Source organism: Scyliorhinus torazame, chromosome 10, assembly GCF_047496885.1.
Source record: "Scyliorhinus torazame isolate Kashiwa2021f chromosome 10, sScyTor2.1, whole genome shotgun sequence".
NCBI classification, from domain to species: Eukaryota; Metazoa; Chordata; class Chondrichthyes; order Carcharhiniformes; family Scyliorhinidae; genus Scyliorhinus; species Scyliorhinus torazame.
The window spans coordinates 5,558,061-5,578,306 of record NC_092716.1 but is presented as its reverse complement, the minus strand read 5'-3'; the positions used below and the strand labels follow the sequence as shown (position 1 = coordinate 5,578,306).

Below are 20,246 nucleotides of genomic sequence, written 5' to 3'. Positions count from 1 at the left end.
CTGACTGTTCTTAAGCCCCTCAAATTATTTTTGTATTTTTGAATTTCATTGCTGCTTTGCTCCTGATTTTAATCCTGTTTTAAACATTTCAATTTACTTTGTGGAGATTTTGTCATTGTGCTTTGATTAAGTCGAACAATCAATCAATAGTGATCAGTGGTGATATCATTCACTGTTTTCTTGAGCAAATTGCCATACAGGCCACGCACACTGAGATTCCGTCTGCCTCTCGATATCACTTTACAGCTAGTTCACTAAAATTAAACTTTGTCTTTCGTTTCTCAGAAGTCCTTCTTCTTATTGAACTCAATGACCCTTCAACAAAAACCAGGACAATGAGCTCCCAACATGGGGTGGACAACTATGGTGTGGACTCTGGAAATGGAGTTTTATTGATGGATACACCACCTGACTGATGGCAGATGAGGGAATCGATCAAAAGATGCGTAAACAACTTGGAGTGAGAATCTGCAAAGTCTTAAAGTTGTATAAATGTGATTCGGGATACCATGGCTGAATTATGTTAATGTGGTAAAAATTAATGACATAAATTGAATTGATTGGAAGACACATTTTCGATCAAATTCAAAACTCTGGTTCTGTCTTTACAAACCTCTGAGATCATTGGCTATTGATTATTGATTATTGGTTGAGGTAATGTTGCGAATAGCGTCTCGTTTCCTGAGTTAATGTGACTGAGGTAAAACATCGTCAAGATTGTCAAACTCATTCAGAAAATTCCATAAATTGTTTGTATTTTAGATGTTTTGCATTTCAAAGATTTGGGGCGAGATTTAATGGAAAAGAAACAGTCGGGTTGTGAGCGGGGTTAGCGGGGTGTTTCCTGGTGCTATCAGCGTCGAGAGCGACCCCGCTATTAAACGGGACTGCCTTCTTTTCTCGGGCCTCGATGAGGAAGGCCCTGTCCAGGCCGCACTTACCCCCATTTCTGAGGACCTCAGCTCACCAGGGCAGGAACGGATGCCAATCTCTTGACCCCCCGAAGGCGACCCCCAGACCTCCCAATGCCCCATCTTAGCGATTAAGTGATTCTCAAGCCCCCCTCTTCATCCCACCTCATTAGGGCAGTGCACCCCCTCCCAGGCCAGAATCCCAGCATGGGCAAGATACCACCTGGGCACCTTGGCACTGCCAGCCTGGAACCCTGCCTGTGCCCTGCCTTCCTGGAAGTGTTACCTGGGCACCTGGCAGTGTTTGGGTGGCGCCAGGGTGGCACTGCCAGGGTGCCTGGGTGGCAATACCAAGGTGTCCAGTGGCATCAGCAGTACCAGGGCACCACCCTGCCGACTGCCCCGGGACCTCCAATCGCCTGGGAGACACCTCCACAAGCTCCGTTCCACCTGGTTCACCCTTGCCGAGACCAGGGGCAGGATTCTCCGACTCCATACTGTGTCGGAGAATCGCCGGGGGGCGGCGCGAATCCCGCCCCGCCGCTCCGACGTCGGCCGCCGAATTCTGTGGCGCCGGTTTTCGGGCGGGGCCGAGGATCGCACCGCGCCGGTCAGGGGCCTTGGCAGCTGTCGGCCCGGCAATTCTACGGGTCCCGATGGGCTGAGCGGCCACCCATTTTCGGCCAGTCCCGCCAGCGTGAAATAGACATGGTCCATCCCGGCGGGACCTGGCTTGGAGGGCGGCTAGTGGAGTCCGCGCGGGGGGGGGGGCGCCCCACAGTGGCCTGGGGGGGGGGGGGGCGCCCCGCCCCACAGTGGCCTGGCCCACAATCGGCGCCCAACGAGCTGCGGGCGGGCCTGTGCACTCTTTCCATCCACACTGGCCATGGTGGAGCCTTACAGAGGCCAGTGTGGAGAAGAAACCCCCTGAGCAGGAAACACGTTGGCTGTCCGCATGCACCAACCCGCGCCAGCCCTTCGGCGCCAACCCCTCCAGTACCGGCCTAGCCCCGGGAAGTGCGGAGGATTCCGCAGCTTCCAGGTGGCCCGATGCCGGCTCCAGGAGCACCAAGTGCAGGAGAATCCCGCCCCAGAGCTAGACGGCACATAGGGGATTTAATCCCGGCCGCTGGATAGATCCGGCATAGACATATTCAAGTGAGGCTAACTACTCGCTTTAATGTGCAAACCTGGGTCCTACCCATTCAATGTTGCGAGGCGTAAGGAGCCGGGTATGGGAGATGTAACGGTCACGTCCCGGGTCGGGTGCTGTTAGATCACGCCCCTGATTTTCATCTCCCCAAATTTTCACTGCAGATTTCTTTCCCTGATTCGCCAGAACGCTCCCTCTTTCACACTCATTGTTCACTGGCCTCCGAAAGCTATTCCACTATCAAAATTCTATTTCCTCTTTGGAACATAAATTCCACAACTTTATTGAAAGACAAAACAGAACCTCAAATAGCATGTGTGGCAAAATATATTTTTATCTAACCCATAATTGGTCTCAATGCAATGGGAGTATATTGTGAAATGACAGCTCTTTAATAATCATTTAAATTAAATGAATTCTGGTTAGAAATGGTTCCTTCTCTTGGCCATGTGTAAAATATATCGATACATTATAATCAGGGGTGTCAGCAATGGGCAGACTGCTCCTTTTTATTTAGAATAAACGCTGTTTTCAGGTTAAACGTTCATCCACATTCTGTCCACCTTCTCACTTCTCACCTTGTAAACAGCTCAGAGAATTGGAGGCATTTCTAATTGGTGGATACGTCTTGATATCAAACAATGGCAAACGCCTGAGATTACAGTAAAATAGCACTGTGGTCTCATCATCAACTGTAATTGTTAAAGTTGGTCGTGTACACAGTAGTGAATTGTTAAAGTTGGTCATGTACACACCGGTGAATTGTTAAAGTTGGTCGTGTACACAGCGGTGAATTGTTAAAGTTGGTCGTGTACACAGCGGTGAATTGTTAAAGTTGGTCGTGTACACAGCGGTGAATTGTTAAAGTTGGTCGTGTACACAGCGGTGAATTGTTGAAGTTGGTCGTGTACACAGCGGTGAATTGTTAAAGTTGGTTGTGTACACAGGAGTGAATTGTTAAAGTTGGTCGTGTACACAGGTGAATTGTTAAAGTTGGTCGTGTACACAGGAGTGAATTGTTAAAGTTGGTCATGTACACAGGAGTGAATTGTTAAAGTTGGTCGTGTACACAGCAGTGAATTGTTAAAGTTGGTCATGTACACAGAGGTGAATTGTTAAAGTTGGTCGTGTACACAGGAGTGAATTGTTAAAGTTGGTCATGTACACAGCAGTGAATTGTTAAAGTTGGTCGTGTACACAGCGGTGAATTGTTAAAGTTGGTCGTGTACACAGCGGTGAATTGTTGAAGTTGGTCGTGTACACAGAGGTGAATTGTTAAAGTTGGTCGTGTACACAGCGGTGAATTGTTAAAGTTGGTCGTGTACACAGCGGTGAATTGTTAAAGTTGGTCGTGTACACAGCGGTGAATTGTTAAAGTTGGTCGTGTACACAGCGGTGAATTGTTAAAGTTGGTCGTGTACACAGCGGTGAATTGTTGAAGTTGGTCGTGTACACAGCGGTGAATTGTTAAAGTTGGTCGTGTACACAGCGGTGAATTGTTAAAGTTGGTCATGTACACAGCGGTGAATTGTTAAAGTTGGTCATGTACATAGGAGTGAATTGTTAAAGTTGGTCGTGTACACAGCGGTGAATTGTTAAAGTTGGTCGTGTACACAGGAGCGAATTGTTATAGTTGGTCGTGTACACAGCGGTGAATTGTTATAGTTGGTCGTGTACACAGAGGTGAATTGTTAAAGTTGGTCGTGTACACAGCGGTGAATTGTTAAAGTTGGTCGTGTACACAGCGGTGAATTGTTAAAGTTGGTCGTGTACACAGCGGTGAATTGTTAAAGTTGGTCGTGTACACAGCGGTGAATTGTTGAAGTTGGTCGTGTACACAGCGGTGAATTGTTAAAGTTGGTCGTGTACACAGCGGTGAATTGTTAAAGTTGGTCATGTACACAGCGGTGAATTGTTAAAGTTGGTCGTGTACACAGGAGCGAATTGTTATAGTTGGTCGTGTACACAGCAGTGAATTGTAAAAGTTGGTCATTTACACAGCGGTGAATTGTTAAAGTTGGTCATGTACATAGGAGTGAATTGTTAAAGTTGGTCGTGTACACAGCGGTGAATTGTTAAAGTTGGTCGTGTACACAGGAGCGAATTGTTATAGTTGGTCGTGTACACAGCGGTGAATTGTTAAAGTTGGTCGTGTACACAGAGGTGAATTGTTAAAGTTGGTCGTGTACACAGCGGTGAATTGTTAAAGTTGGTCGTGTACACAGCGGTGAATTGTTAAAGTTGGTCGTGTACACAGGAGTGAATTGTTAAAGTTGGTCGTGTACACAGCGGTGAATTGTTAAAGTTGGTCGTGTACACAGGAGCGAATTGTTATAGTTGGTCGTGTACACAGCGGTGAATTGTTATAGTTGGTCGTGTACACAGCGGTGAATTGTTAAAGTTGGTCATTTACACAGCGGTGAATTGTTAAAGTTGGTCATGTACACAGGAGTGAATTGTTAAAGTTGGTCGTGTACACAGCGGTGAATTATTAAAGTTGGTCATGTACATAGGAGTGAATTGTTAAAGTTGGTCATGTACATAGGAGTGAATTGTTAAAGTTGGTCGTGTACACAGGAGCGAATTGTTATAGTTGATCGTGTACACAGCGGTGAATTGTTAAAGTTGGTCATGTACACAGCGGTGAATTACGCTTGTCGTGTACATCGTAGTGAATTATTCACACTTGTCGTGTACACAGTAGTGAATGAACACGTTTGCTTCAGTGCATGCGGGGCTCTGATCTATTTACAATCCCCAGTCTGATTTCACAAATGGGAGGACGTTTTGGGGAGGAGTCCCAGCTGTTAACAGCCTCGCTGCAATGTGCTCAGGTCAAACAGCCAGCTTGCACACACTCCTGGACTCTCCTGGAGGACAGAGCTTTCTATGCGAGTGGCAAATGAACGAAATAATTGATTTTTGTTCATTCCATGACTGCCGGACACCACAAAGGCTTCAGAGTCAGTGACGTACTCTTGACGATTGGTCACTGTTGCAATGCAGGAAATGTGGCAGCCAATCTGTGCATAGCAGGATCCCACAAACAAAAATGGGTGAATGGGTAGTTAGTCTATTTTAGTAAGATTAATTGGAGGATAAGTAATGGCCTGGATACTGGGGGAATGAGCGACCATGCGATCTTTGACTTATACCGGGGGAAGGCAGACGTTTAATATCCCATCCAAAAGACAGCGGGCGGGATTTTCCATTTTAGCGGCAGAGGGTTGACGCCGTCGTAAACGGGGGAGCGTTTTACGACGGCGTCACCTGGCCGCTCGGTGCAGCGATCCCCCAACCCACAGGGGGCCAGCACGGCACGGGAGCGCTCCACGCATCTCCAGCTACCGATACGGCACGGCCGGCGTGGGTCCGTCCATGCGCGGGGGTTGCAGTCTCTCCGCCGGCCCCTGGGCAATATGGCGGAGCCCGACAGGGGCCCGGCGCGGAGGAACATAGGCCCCCCTGGAATTAGCCCGCCCGCCGATCGGTAGCCCCCGACCAAGGGCTTGGCCACCGTGGAGCCCCGCCCCGAAGTCGGATCCCCCCCCCCTACACCTGTAGCCAGAAAGCCGAGGTGCCGCCGGGTAGGATGACACGCGAACCACGCCGGTGCGACTCGGCTCGTCCAGCGCAGAGAATCGCCAGGCAGCGAACCCCGACTGGCGCCGCGGCCACTGCGCCGGCACCATTGGCGCCGATTCTCCGGCGGCCGTCACAGGATTTACGCCCCCCTCCCCCCCCAGCGGTTCTCCGACCCGCCGCAGGATCGGAGAATCCCGCTCAGCACCCGCTCACTTTTTTTTAAGAATCTTTATTGTCACAAGTAGGCTGACAGTAACACTGCAACGAAGTTACTGTGAAAATCCCCTAGTCGCCACACTCCGGAGCCTGTTCGGGTACACTGAGGGAGAATTCACAATGTCCAATTCACCTAACAGCACATCTTTGGACTGTGGGAGGAAACCGGAGCACCCGGAGGAAACCCACGCACACACGGGGAGGATGTGCAGACTCCGCACAGACAGCGACCCAAGCCGGGAATCGAACCTGGGACCCTGGAGCTGTGAAGCAACGGTGCTAACCACTGTGCTACCGTGCTGCCCACCTGGGTGTCAGCCTGGATCTGGTGCTCAGGCCTCTGATGTCGGGAGTTACAACATCCTCCTGAGTCGGAGCGGAAATTCTTTAATATCCGGGATTGCCTGCAGGCCTCTGCCATAACTCAACACTGTTAATTAATTCAGCCATCACATAGTAACAAATGACTAATTGTTTTTTGGACAGCCTGTCTCAGTTACACGGGCGCTAATAGCCCAGGATTATTGTTGTCAACCCAGCTTCCAATACTGTCTGTCAGGCTTCCCGTTTTGTCCGTGTCAGCTCCAGACGCGTTTAGATTTCAATTTGGTTCAAATCCCCCCCCCGCCCCCACCCCCACACTGCCCCCCCGCCCCCACACTGCCCCCCCCGCCCCCACCCCCACACTGCCCCCCCCGCCCCCGCCCCCACACTGCCCCCCCCGCCCCCGCCCCCACACTGCCCCCCCCGCCCCCCGCCCCCACACTGCCCCCCCCCCCCCGCCCCCACACTGCCCCCCCCGCCCCCCACCCCTTCCCCCCACCACCCCCGGAATAATTCCAGGAACATGGAGTGAGAGGCCAAACTGGTTTATTTTAAGATGAGAATGATGCACAATCACTTACACAAAGACGAGAGTTGGATGTAATCGAGGTTTATTACACTGAGATGTGTGGCCTCCTACAGCAGCTGACAAAATGGCTGCTGTACTGGCAGCACACATATTTATACTCCGCCTACTGGGCGGAACCAGCAGCCAGGGATCTACCCCTGTACCTGTAGTACAGGGGCCTTACCATAAAGCACCTATATCATCATCCTATATATACAATATATACATCAGTGGTGACTTCCACAGAGACTAAAGTCATTACTCCGGCCCACCATACAGACGCCCCGGCCCAGGGTGATGGGGACCTGCTGTGTCGGGGTCGGGGTCCGGGTCAGGTCCGGGTCCGGGTCGGGGTTAGGGTCCGGGTCCGGGTCGGGGTTAGGGTCCGGGTCGGGGTCCGGGTCGGGGTCCGGGTCCGGGTTGGGGTCGGGGTCGGGGTCAGGGTCGGGGTCGGGGTCCGGGTCGGGGTGGTCCGGGGTCCGGGTCCGGGTGGTCCGGGGTCCGGGTGGTCCGGGGTCCGGGTCGGGGTGGTCCGGGGTCAGGGTCAGGGTCGGGGTCGGGGTCCGGGTCCGGGTCGGGGTGGTCCGGGGTCCGGGGTCCGGGTCCGGGTCGGGGTGGTCCGGGTCCGGGTGCTACATTTACCGGTCCCGCTAACAAGCCACAGCTGGTCGGAACTCGTATTCTGCGGAGCCCGTGGGGAGTTTGCACCCCCAACACCCACCACTCTCCCCTGTCACTTCCTGAAGGTTCTGACTGCTCCCAGCAATTTCCATCGACTGACCGAGAGCTGGGAACATTAACCAGAGGGAGCGAACCTGGGAGAAAGAGGGAAATGTTTGAGTGGTGATTGAATGAGAAGGATTTGAGCGGGATGTCTGAAGGTGGAGTGGGCTGCGGAGTGGGGGGGGGGGGTGCTGTCTGTGAAGGATACCCCACTGGGGAGGCTGGGGGGGGGGGTGAAGGATACCCCACTGGGTGTGTGAGGGAGCAGCGGATTTTCAGGACCTGCCTTAACCAGGGAGTTCCCCTGCTCGCTCCATTCCACCCTGTCCTCAACCCCCATCACCCCAAATAAAAACCCACCCACTCTGCTCCCAACCTCAGCCTTTCACTCTCTTTCCCTTATCCCGTCTGGAATATCCCATTCCTGCCCGGATACCCGGCCAGGAAATCCAATCACTGGCTCTCTCTGTCTTGTGCTGAATTCTTTCTCAATACAACAAAGATTCTGCTCGATACTCTCTCCCAATATCCTCTGCACTGGGGCAGGAGGGCGAGGGTGGGGATGAGGGTGAGGGGTTGGGGTGGCAGGGTTGGCACGGTGGGTGACAGGGGTGGGGCTGAGGGTGGATGGGATGGGATTGTTGGTGGGGTCAGGGTTGGTGGTAAGGGCGGCGGATGTGCGGCTGGGGATGGTGTGGGTGGGGTTGGGTGTGTGGGTGGGGCTGGGGTGGGGTCGGGGGTGTGGGTGGGGTTGGGGGTGTGGGTGTGGCTGGGGGTAGGGTGCGTGCGGCTGGTGTTGGGGTGGGTGGGGTTGGGGGTGGGGTGGGTGGGGTTGAGGGTGTGGGTGGGGGTGTGGGTGGGGTTGGGGGCGGTGTGGGTGGGGTTGGGAGTGGTGTGGGTGGGGTTGGGGGTGGGGTTGGGGCTGTGGGTGGGGGTGTGGGTGGGGTTGGGGGTGGGGTTGGGGTGTGGGTGGGGGTGGGGTTGGGGTGTGGGTGGGGTTGGGGTGTGGGTGGGGTTGGGGGTGGGGTTGGGGGTGTGGGTGGGGTTGGGGGTGGGGGTGGGGTTGGGGGTATGGGTGGGGTTGGGGGTGGGGTTGGGGCTGTGTGTGGGATTGGGATTGGGGGTGTGGGTGGGGTTGGGGGTGGTGTGGGTGGGATTGGGGGTGTGGGTGGGGTTGGGGGTGGTGTGGGTGGGATTGGGGGTGTGGGTGGGGTTGGGGGTGTGGGTGAGGTCGTGTGTGGGATTGTGGGTGTGGGTGGGGTTGGGGGTGTGAGGGGGTTTGGGGGTGTGGTTGGGTGTGTGGGTGTGATTGGGGGAGTGGGTGAGGTTGGGGGTGTGGGTGGTGGTGTGGGTGGGGTTGGGGGTGTGTTTCGGGTGTGGGTGGGGTTCGGGAGTGGGATTGGGGGTGTGGGTGGGTTTGGGGGTGGGGTTGGGGGTGTGGTTGGGGGTGTGGGTGGGGTTGGGGGTGTGGGTGGGGTTGGGGTTGGGGGTGGGGTTGGGGGTGTGGGTGGGGTTGGGGGTGTGTGTGGGGTTGGGGGTGGGGTTAGGGGTGTGGGTGGGGTTGGGGCTGTGGGTGGGGTGGGTGCGGCTGAGGTTGGTGTGGGTGGGGTTGGGGTGTGGGTGGTGTTGGGGTGTGGGTGGTGTTGGGGTGTGGGTGGGGTTGGGGTGTGGGTGGTGTTGGGGTGTGGGTGGGGTTGGGGTGTGGGTGGGGTTGGGGTGTGGGTGGGGTTGGGGTGTGGGTGGGGTTGGGGTGTGTGTGGGGTTGGGAGTGTTGTGGGTGGGGTTGGGGTGTGGGTGGGGTTGGGGTGTGTGTGGGGTTGGGAGTGTTGTGGGTGAGGTTGGGGGTGTGGGTGGTGGTGTGGGTGGGGTTGGGGGGGTGTTTCGGGTGTGGGTGGGGTTCGGGGGTGGGATTGGGTGTGTGGGTGGGGTTGGGGTGGGGTTGGGGTTGGGGGTGGGGTTGGGGTTGGGGGTGGGGTTGGGGGTGTGGGTGGGGTTGGGGGTGTGGGTGGGGTTGGGGGTGTGGGTGGGGTTGGGGGTGTGGGTGGGGTTGGGGCTGTGGGTGGGGTGGGTGCGGCTGAGGTTGGTGTGGGTGGGGTTGGGGTGTGGGTGGGGTTGGGGGTGTGGGTGGTGTTGGGGTGTGGTTGGGGTGTGGGTGGTGTTGGGGTGTGGGTGGGGTTGGGGTGTGGGTGGGGTTGGGGTGTGTGTGGGGTTGGGAGTGTTGTGGGTGGGATTGGGGTGTGGGTGGGGTTGTGGGTGTGGCTGGGGGTGGGGTGGGTGCGGCTGAGGTTGGTGTGGGTGGGGGTGGGGTTGGGGTGTGGGTGGGGTAGGGAGTGGTGTGGGTGGGGTTGGGGTGTGGATGGGGTTGTGGGTGGGGGTGGTGTGGGTGGGATTGGGGTGTGGGTGGGGTTGTGGATGGGGTTGGGGGTGGGGTTGTGGGTGGTGTGGGTGGGGTGGGGTAGGGGGTGGTGTGGGTGGGGTTGAGGGTGTGGGTGGGGTTGAGGGTGTGGGTGGGGTTGAGTGTGTGGGTGGGGTTGGGGGTGTGGGTGCGGTTGGGAATGGTGTGGGTGGGGTTGAGTGTGGGGTTGGGGGTGTGGGTGGTGTTGGGGTGTGGGGTTGGGGGGGTGGGTGAGGTTGGGGGTGTGGGTGGGGTGGGGTAGGGGGTGGTGTGGGTGGGGTTGAGGGTGTGGGTGGGGTTGAGTGTGTGGGTGGGGTTGGGGGTGTGGGTGCGGTTGGGAATGGTGTGGGTGGGGTTGAGTGTGGGGTTGGGGGTGTGGGTGGTGTTGGGGTGTGGGGTTGGGGGGGTGGGTGAGGTTGGGGGTGTGGGTGGGGTTGGGGGTGGGGGTGGGGTTGGGAGTGTGGGTGGGGTGGGGGTGTGGGTGGGTGTGGGGTTGGGGTGTGGGTGGGGTTTGGGTGTGGGTGGGGTTGGGGGTGCGGGTGGGGTTGGGGGTGTGGGTGAGGTTGGGGGTGGGGGTGGGGTTGGGGTTGTGGGTGGGGTTGGGGTGTGGGTGGGGTGGGGGTGTGGGTGGGGTTGGGGGTGTGGGTGGGGTTGTGTGTGGGGTTGGGGGTGTGGGTGGGATTGGGGGTGTGGGTGGGGTTGGGGGTGTGGGTGGGGTTGGGGGGGGTGGGATTGGGGGTGTGGGTGGGGGTGTGGGTGGGTGTGTGGTTGGGGGTGAGGTTGCGGGTGGGGTTGTGGGGGTGGTTGGGGGTGTGGGTGGGGTTGGGGTTGGGGGTGGAGTTGGGGGTGTGGGTGGGATTGGGGGTGTGGGTGGGGTTGGGGGTGGGTTTGGGGGTGGGATTGGGGTTGGGGGTGGGATTGGGGTTGGGGGTGGGATTGGGGTTGGGGGTGTGGGTGGGGTTGGGGTGTGGGTGGGGTTGGGGGTGTGGGTGGGGTTGGGGCTGGGGGTGTGGGTGTGGTTGGGGTTGGGGGTGGGTTTGGGGGTGTGGGTGGGGGTGGGGTTGGGGGAGGGATTGGGGTTAGGGGTGTGGGTGTGGTTGGGGGTGGGATTGGGGTTGGGTTGGGTGTGGGGTTGGGTGTGGGGTTGGGGGTGAGGTTGCGGGTGGGGTTGTGGGGGTGGTTGGGGGTGTGGGTGGGGTTGGGGTTGGGGGTGGAGTTGGGGGTGTGGGTGGGATTGGGGGGGCTTGGGGGACTGGGTGAGGTTGGGGGTGTGGGTGGGGTTGGGGTGGGGTTGGGGGTGTGATAGGTGGTGTGGTTGGGGGTGAGGTTGGGGATTGGGTGGGTTTGGGGGTGTGGGTGGGGCTGTGGGTGTGGGTGGAGTTGGGGTTGGGGTTGGGGGTGTGGGTGTGAGTGGGGTTGGGGGTGTGGGTGGGGGTGTGAGTGGGGTTGGGGGTGTGGGGGTGGTTGGGATTGGGTGGGGTTGGGGGTGTGGTTGGGGGTGTGGGTGGGGTTGGGGTTGTTGGTGGAGTTGGGGGTGTGGGTGGGATTGGGGGGGGTTTGGGTGTGTGGGTGAGGTTGGGGGTGTGGGTGGGGTTGGGGTGGGGTTGGGGGTGGGATTGGGGGTGTGGGTGGGGTTGGGGGTGTGTGGTTGGGGTTGGGGGTGGTGTGGGTGTGGTTGGGGTGGTGTGGGTGGGGTTAGGGTGAGGTTGGGGATTGGGTGGGTTTGGGGGTGTGGGTGGGGTTGCGGTGGGGGATTGGGTGGGTTTGGGGGGGGTGGGTGGGGTTGGGGGTGAGGTTGGGGTTTGAGTAGGGTTGGGGTGGTGTGGGTGGGGTTGGAGTGGTGTGGGTGGGGTTGGGGGTGTGGTTGGGGTTGGGGTGGGATTGGGATTGAGGGTGTGGGTGGGATTGGGGGTGTGGGTGGGCTGTGGTTGGGGTTGGGGGTTGGGGGTGTGGGTGGGGTTGGGGGGGGTGGGGGGGGTTGGGGGTTGGGGGTGGGAATGGGATTGGGGGTGTGGGTGGGGTTGGGGTTTGGGTGGGGTTGGGGTGGTGTGGGTGGGGTTGGGGATGGGGTTGGGATTGTGGGTGTGGGTGGAGTTGTGGGTGGGGGTGTGGGTGGGGGTGTGGGTGGAGTTGGGGGTGGGGTTGGGGGTGTGGGTGGGGGTGTGAGTGGGGTTGGGGGTGTGGGGGTGGTTGGGATTGGGTGGGGTTGGGGGTGTGGGGGTGGTTGGGATTGGATGGGGTTGGGGGTGTGGGTGGGGCTGTGGGTGTGGGTGGAGTTGGGGGTGGGGTTAGGGGTGTGGGTGGGGGGTGTGGAAACCTCAGAGGGTTATGGGGCTGGTGGAGATTTTAAGTTTTAAACGTTCTGTTATTGGACCAGGAAACAGTGTTTTAATTGCAAATGAGAGGCGGATCTGGGTGATGGTAATCCATTAGTCAGGCCTTCCCCCGTTAACGATGTAAGGACCTTAATAAAAGTCGCTACTCTCTCAAAGCATAACTTTGTGGATGATTATCTGAATGCATTAAAAAGCAAACTAGCTGTAACTTCGAGACATTCACTCTTCACATATCTGCAAACACCCAGAGCTGGTACGGCTGCATCACGTCAATACCAATCTATATTTACACCTCTGTGGCACTGAGGTCACCGTTTAAATTCCTTGAGAAATCTCACCCTGGTTTACGCCAGCACTCACTCCTCTACTGGATAGACCGATTGCAGCAGGTTCCTGACCCACAGCATTAGTGACTGTGACCCCGGAACGTTAACAATCCCTTTCCAGGATGGAGCTGGGTGGATGGCGATTCTCAATCTGTAGCTGTGGTGAATTGCCTGATGTTGGCTGTGGTACCAGTTGGTGAACTGGAATTGACCTTCGCACCTTGAGAACAGTTGGGGACAATGAAAAAATGACAGGCGAGGGATCCCAGGAGAGTTCACACGTGTGGATGTTGGAGGAGGACAAAGTGTGATGCCAAACGTGGTCAAATATCCCACTCTGCCTGAATGTTGAAGCACAGGGAGGGAGGGAGCGTGTGCCAGATATTGGAGGGTAACTGTCCAGTGGAGGCAAACTCCTCTTCAGATGGTTCTCCTCCCTCATCCTCCCCTCCTGTTCACCCGCTCCCCTCCTTCTCACTCGCTTCCCTCACCTCCTCCCTCCCAGCCCCATCTCCCTCTTTGATTGTTCTCCCCCTGCTCCCCTATTCCTGCCTTTCCACTCTCCTCCCCTCCCTTTCCAGCATCTCCTCTTCCTGCCCCACACTCCTCTCCCACTGTTGGGGCACCTTGACAATGCTCGCTGACCCTGTCAGTGCTGAACTCTGACCCTGTCAGTGCTGAACTCTGACCCTGTACAGTGCTGAACTCTGACCTGTACAGTGCTGAACTCTGACCCTGTACACTGCTGAACTCTGACCCTGTACACTGCTGAACTCTGACCCTGTACAGTGCGAAAGCAATGGGGGGGCACAATTCATTCTGCAGCCTGTCCACTGACTGGATTCTAGATGCTGAGGAAAAGGAGCAGATGGATTTTGATGACACTAATACAATGAAACAGGCGATGACAAATACATAATGCAACAGAGAGCCATTAGTTACAGTCAAATTAATCACCCAATGATCTGCCAGCGTTCAACACAGCACCGAGGGAGACCACAATAGAGGGAGTGTTGGGGGAGCAGGAAATGCAGGATTGATAAAATGGGGAGTTCATGGAGGGTTGGACCACTGGACGAGGTTACAGAGATAGGGAGGGTCGTAGGGGCTGGAGGAGGTTACAGAGATAGGGAGGGGTGTAGGGACTGGACGAGGTTACAGAGATAGGGAGGGTTGTAGGGGCTGGAGGAGGTTACAGAGATAGAGAGGGGTGTAGGGGTTAGAGAAAGTTGTAGAGATAGGGAGGGTCGTAGGGGCTGGGGGAGGTTACAGAGATAGGGAGGGGTGTAGGGGCTGGAGGTGGTTGCAGAGATGGAGAGGAGTGTAGGGGCTGGAGGGGATTACAGAGATAGGGAGGCTGGTGAGAGCTGGAGGAGGTTACAGAGCTAGGGAGGGTTTAGGGGCTGGAGGAGGTTACAGAGATAGGGAGGGTTGTAGGTGCTGGAGGAGGTTACAGAGATAGGGAGGGTTGTAGGTGCTGGAGGAGGTTACAGAGATAGGGAGGGTTGTGGGGGCTGGAGGAGGATACAGAGATAGGAAGGGTGTGGGGGCTGGAGGAGGTTACAGAGATAGGGAGGGGTGAAGGGGCTGGAGGAGGGTACAGTGATAGCGAGGGTTGTAGGGGCTTGGGGAGGTTACAGAGATAGGGAGGGTTGTAGGAGCTGGAGGAGGTTACAGAGATAGGGAGGGTTGTAGGAGCTGGAGGAGGTTACAGAGATAGAGAGGGGTGCAGGGGTTAGAGAAAGTTGTAGAGATAGGGAGGGTCGTAGGGGCTGGAGGAGGTTACAGAGATAGGAAGGATGTAGGGGCTGGAGGAGGTTACAGAGATAGGGAGGGGGTGTAGGGGCTGGAGGAAGTTACAGAGATAGGGATGGGTGTAGGGGCTGGAGGAGGTTACAGAGATAGGGAGGGTGTAGGGGCTGGAGGAGGTTACGAGATAGGGAGGGTGTTGGGGCTGGAGGAGGTTACAGAGATAGGGAGGGGTTGTAGGGGGCTGGAGGAGGTTACAGAGATAGGGAGGGCGTGTAGGGGCTGGAGGAGGTTACAGAGATAGGGAGGGGGTGTAGGGGCTGGAGGAGGCTACAGAGATAGGGAGGGGTGTAGGGGCTGGAGGAGGTTATAGAGATAGGGAGGGGGTGTAGGGGCTGGAGGAGGTTACAGTGATAGGGAGGGTTTAGGGGCTGGAGGAGGTTACAGAGATAGGGAGGGGTGTAGGGGCTGGAGGAGGTTATAGAGATAGGGAGGGGGTGTAGGGGCTGGAGGAGGTTACAGAGATAGGGAGGGGTGTAGGGGCTGGAGGAGGTTATAGAGATAGGGAGGGTGTTGGGGCTGGGGGAGGTTACAGAGATAGGGAGGGGTGTAGGGGCTGGAGGAGGTTACAGTGATAGGGAGGGTTTAGGGCTGGAGGAGGTTACAGAGATAGGGAGGGGTGTAGGGGCTGGAGGAGGTTACAGTGATAGGGAGGGTTTAGGGCTGGAGGAGGTTACAGAGATAGGGAGGGTGTAGGGGCTGGTGGAGGTTACAAAGGGGGGTGTAACTTGCACACAAAGTGCCTGTTGGTTCTTCTCAAGGTTTTCCTGGTGTTCGTGGATTTAATCACCTGCCAAGCTTTACTCTGTGCTAGCCAATGAGGCTTCTGCTCTCCTAGTGGAAGGGTTACCCACTGTTCAGGGTTGGGCCTGGGGCTCCTGGATTTGAGGACTTTAATCTCCAGGATGTGAAGCAAAACCTGGGTGTAAAATCAAAGCTGTTTTTAAAACACTCTTGACAATTGTGTTTGTAATTAAATGTTTGGAGATTGAAAGTCTGGGGTTGATGAGGTTCTCTAGTCTCAGGCCAATGACTGACTCGGAAACAGAGCTGGGACTTGCCCTGTCTGAATCATTCACACATAAACTGCTTGAGTTACTGAATGATATCTCGTGATTGTGCGCTGGTCAGGCAGTTCCCAGTTGCGAGTAAATCATTTATTTCTCTCTAAATGGAGCAGGGACCGACTTTAAACAATCGAGCAGCCAGCGGTAGGTGGTTAGATTTTACAATCCTGGTCTGACTGTGACTGGCCACTAACAATAGATTCAGCTTTGGTATATCCTCCACGAACAGGGGTGCCAACTATGATTGGACTGATATTTCTGGAAGGATTTTTTGGATAAATTTCGAGTACCCAATTGTTTTTTATCAATTAAGGGGCAATTTAGCGTGGCCATTCCATCTAACCTGCACACCTTTGGGCTGTGGGGGTGAAACCCACGCAAACATGGGTTATTTCTGGAAGTTTCATCAGGAGTAATTTCTTCTCTCAGAGGGGAGTGAATCTGTGGAATTCTTTATCGCAGAGAGCAGTAGAGGCCGGGCTGTTATGGTCAAGCCTGCGAGAGACTGATTTTTAATCAGTAACAGAATCAAGGGTTGAAATGAAACTCGCTTATTGTCACGAGTAGGCTTCAATGAAGTTACTGTGAAAAGCCCCTAGTCGCCACATTCCGGCGCCTGTTCGGGGAGGCTGTTACGGGAATGGAACCATGCTGCTGGCCTGCCTTGGTCTGCTTTCAAAGCCAGCGATTTAGCCCTGTGCTAAACAGCCCCAGTTATGGGGATAAGGGGGGAAAGTGGAGTTGAGGATTATTATATCAAATCAGTCATGATCTCATTGAATGGTGGAGCAGACTCGATGGGCTGAATGGCCTACTTCTGTTCCTTTGTCTTATGGCCTTCTGACCTCCTTACTGCCCAACCCCCTCTCGCTATTGGTCACCTGACACCTCCATCTCCATGACACCAACCCCTCCGTAGCCAATTGGAAAGCTATCAGGCTTTTCATCACCTGATTGGAAAATGCTTGACTTTCAGTCTCCAAACATTTAATTACAAACAAAATTGTCAAGAGTGTTTTAAAAACAGCTTTGATTTTACACCCAGGTTTTGCTTCACATCCTGGAGATTAAAGTCCTCAAATCCAGGAGGCCCAGGCCAAACCCCGGATAGTTGGTAACCCTTTGACTCGGAGAGCAGAAGCCCCATTTGCTCGCACAGAGTAAAGCTTGGCAGGTGATTAAATCCCCACAACACATTCTGTCTGCAGGCTCGGAATAAACAAAACTCTCTCCCGGGATCAGTCATTAAGGTGAGGTTACTGGAGGAACTGTTTCCCGTTGTGCTCAAGGCCAGGATCATCCCAATTCGTGGCAAATTCTCAGCAGCAACTGGCCTCTCGCAGTCAAACCTTCCAAGGGTCTCGGCAGCTCCATTATCGAACACGATCTGACACCGCGACACACGGGGAGACACGAGGACAAGGTGACCATAAGCTCGCTCAAAGTGGAAAGTCCTAAAAGAGAGTCAAGCAGATGATCCGAAGGGTTTGGCGAGGGAATTTCAGAACCGAGGGCCGAGGGCAGCTGGAAACACGGCAGCAATGGTGAAGTGACGGAAATTGGGGGCGAGGGAGCGGCCGATATTGGAGGAGTTTGGAGGAGATCTGGGAGGGTTTCAGGCTGGAGGAGATTGAGGAAAGCAGCTAAACTGGTATTCCAATTCTCAATCTGGACAAACTCTGTCCCAATCTCGCAATCTCAATATAAGGATTGGACTGTACTGAAGGGTTTCTGTTCTCTGCTAAGGGTAGGTTTATTCTGTAAATTGTCCATCGCCTGTGCACAGCACACAGAGTAATTTTAGCTTGTACGAACTATAATCTAATTACCTCACCCCACACTATCATCAATCGTTTTATCAGCTCTCATTGAAATAGCCTCGAGTGATTAACCTGGGGCAATATTCAGCCCCTTTAGCTACAAACCTTGCCTTCACTCAGTGTCCAATAGGAATTTGGGACTGCCTCTTGGTAGCAGTAGAGGTGGAGGAGCTATTTTTAATATGAGGAGATTATGGGCAGGATTCTCCCAGCCTGAGACTGAGTCCTGAGGCAGGGGCTGGAACAGGCTGCGGAGACGGCGAGGAAACATGCCAAACCCCCGGCCCCTGCCTCAATAATTATGTGCCGGGGTGTTTCAGGCTGCGATCCATGGCGGGGCAGGCCTATATGGTGTGAAGTCCATGTCCTACCCGGTGTATTGAAAAGGCGCCAATGTCACTGATGAAATGAAAATGAAAATCGCTTATTGTCACCAGTAGGCTTCAAATGAAGTTACTGTGAAAAGCCCCTAGTCGCCACATTCCGGCGCCTGTTCGGGGAGGCTGGTACGGGAATTGAACCGTGCTGCTGGCCTGCCTTGGTCTGCTTTCAAAGCCAGCGATTTAGCCCTGTGCTAAACAGCCCCTGAAGTGCCACCAGTGAAGAAAGGTGGACCTCCTCCTGAAAACACAGATGGGTCTCCAGGATAACTCTGAGGTGGGATGGACCTCCTCCTGGACACCGGATCTGGGAGGTCCATCTATAGATGCTCCCCCACCCATTGCGATGGTGTGTCAGGGCTCAGTGTTGTGAGCGGCCTGCCTCATGAACTCCGAGGACGGCCCCAGGCACTGTTCAGATCAGTCCCGGTGCCACCTTGTTCCAGACGTGTTTCCCGCTGGTGCCGCGGAGAACCTGGCGTGGGGGAGATTCCCAATAACGGGATGCAAATGAGGTTCATGCCACCCTCTCGTGTGTTTCCTGACCCGCCGTGGCGGGCAGCAGCGGACGGTCCCGTGGGAAATTCACGCCAGCGTGAAATCGCCATATTCGCCCAGCATTCCTGCCAGTGGGGGCTTTGAAGAATATTCCTGACATGGAGCCCATGTTTGAATTGCAGTTTATAAAACAGTTCAAATATCGGCCTGCAAGCGAGGAGCAAAAATCAATCGGCGGGATTCTCCGTCAGCCAATCCTGAAATCGGGAAAGGCGATTGGGCGGGGAATCAGTTCTGACGGCAGCGGGCGCCGGTTTTCCGCCACACCCCAATTCTCCGGAGCCTCAACAGTGACGTCAATGTGTCCCACTCCGCACGGACAGTAAACACTGTTGGCATATCATTTGCGGGCTTTGGCCCTCCCTATTCAACAACATGATGAATAGTTACAGAAAAGATGTGGAGATGCCGGCGTTGGACTGGGGCGGGCACAGTAAGAAGTCTGACAACACCAGGTTAAAGTCCAACAGGTTTGTTTCAAACACTAGCTTTCGGAGCACTGCTCCTTCCTCAGGTGAATGAAGAGGTAGGTTCCAGAAACATATATATAGACAGATTCAAAGGCGCAAGACGGTACTTTGAATGCGAGCATTTGCAGGTAATTAAGTCTTTACAGGTCCAGACGGAGCAACTGGAGAGAGGGATAATCACAGGTTAAAGAGGTGTGAATTGTCTCAAGCCAGGACAGTTGGTAGGATTTTGCAAGCCCAGGCCAGATGGTGGGGGGGTGAATGTAATGCGACATGAATCCAAGGTCCCAGTTGAGGCCGTACTCATGTGTGCGGAACTTGGCTATCAGTTTCCGCTCGGCAATTCTGCGTTGTCGTGCGTCCAGAAGGCCGCCTTGGAGAACGCCTTGAGTTACAGCAAGGAATGAGGCCATTTGGCCCATTGTTCTCATGCTGACCTTTCTGAAAGAGCAATTAACCCAGTGCCACTTCCCCATAGCCCCGTGGCGATTGTCTCCTTCAGGACAACACAACAGATTCAGGACCGCCTGGCCTGGGGGACCAATTGGGACTCAGGATGGGAAATCGCCCCAGGGTGGTGGGGCTCTCTTGGGGGAAAGAGACACGTAGGGACCTCGCTGCAGCCTCGTGGCTGCTGTACAATTCTTATTGATAAATCATTCTTGTGTTCTCTAATGGAATCTCTGAAAGTGCATCTTTACAGATCGGCACATTGTTTACTATTGGGACAATGATCCAGTTCTGTGACGATTGGTAGATTTTAGGAAATTGGATATAAATGTGCTGGGCAATTTAAGGGTTCAAAGCCTCGGGTTAGTGCGGTCTGACTGCGGGAAGTCCCTGGAGAGTTAATGATTTGATACTGATGAGAATTCTCCACCTCCCCAGATGTGTGTTCCTTGGTGTCATCGCTGGCGGCGGGATTTCCGTTCCGGCCTCCGGCCAATGAGATTTCCCATTGTGGCCATCCCACACCGCCGGGAAACCCGTGGGCGGAGATGCACTGCCGGTGGAATGGGAATCCCACTGGCGAATAACGCACCCCACTGTTTTTTTTTAATCTTGAGGAGATGTGCGGAATTCGGGAGACCCAGAGCCAGGTTGAAAGGATTCGAGGTTTTAGTGTTTTGGGGAGAAAGTTGAAAGGAATTAAGCTTCGATCATGCAACCCTTGTGTGACCACAAGAGAGGCACTTTTCTTTCCCAGTGAGATAGCTTTAAAAGTGATAATATTTAAAAGCAGAGCAGCCTTGTCTGAAGACAAGGAAAAGGCTGGAATAACCCAGGTGAAGCAGCTATTTGAAGACATTCAGATAGAGTCTGAAGGGGTTCTCACAAGAGTCAGGATCTGTTTTGGAATGCAAGTATCACTTTAGGCCTTGCTTTTTAAGCTGGATTGAGAGCAGGAGTGTATTTTCTTGTTGTTTGATGGGAAATGGAGTGTAGTGTTAAGGTGATATTGTAAACTGTTTGTTCGAGTTTGAAGTTAAAACCAGTTTAATATTGTGAATCATAATAACGTTTTGTTTTAGAAATACCAAAGCCTATTTTGACGGCAATCACTCCCAGAGTGAATCATTCTTCCCGCACAGTCTTACAAAATAA

General features: G+C 54.8%; 1 protein-coding gene across 2 annotated transcripts in view; it reads left to right on the top strand.

The window, feature by feature from the left end:
- Positions 1–407: 407 nt before the first annotated feature.
- Positions 408–20,246, top strand: part of pepd (peptidase D) — a 720,447-nt gene continuing 700,608 nt past the window's right edge. Inside the window, exon 1 of one of the 2 annotated variants that reach the window (XM_072517763.1) lies at positions 408–460. In XM_072517763.1, coding sequence (XP_072373864.1) covers positions 423–460 — 38 coding nt within the window. In that variant the 5' untranslated portion in view covers positions 408–422. Of the gene's footprint in view, positions 461–15,518; positions 15,558–20,246 lie in introns of those variants that run through there. The other variant, XM_072517762.1, reaches the window with a different exon arrangement.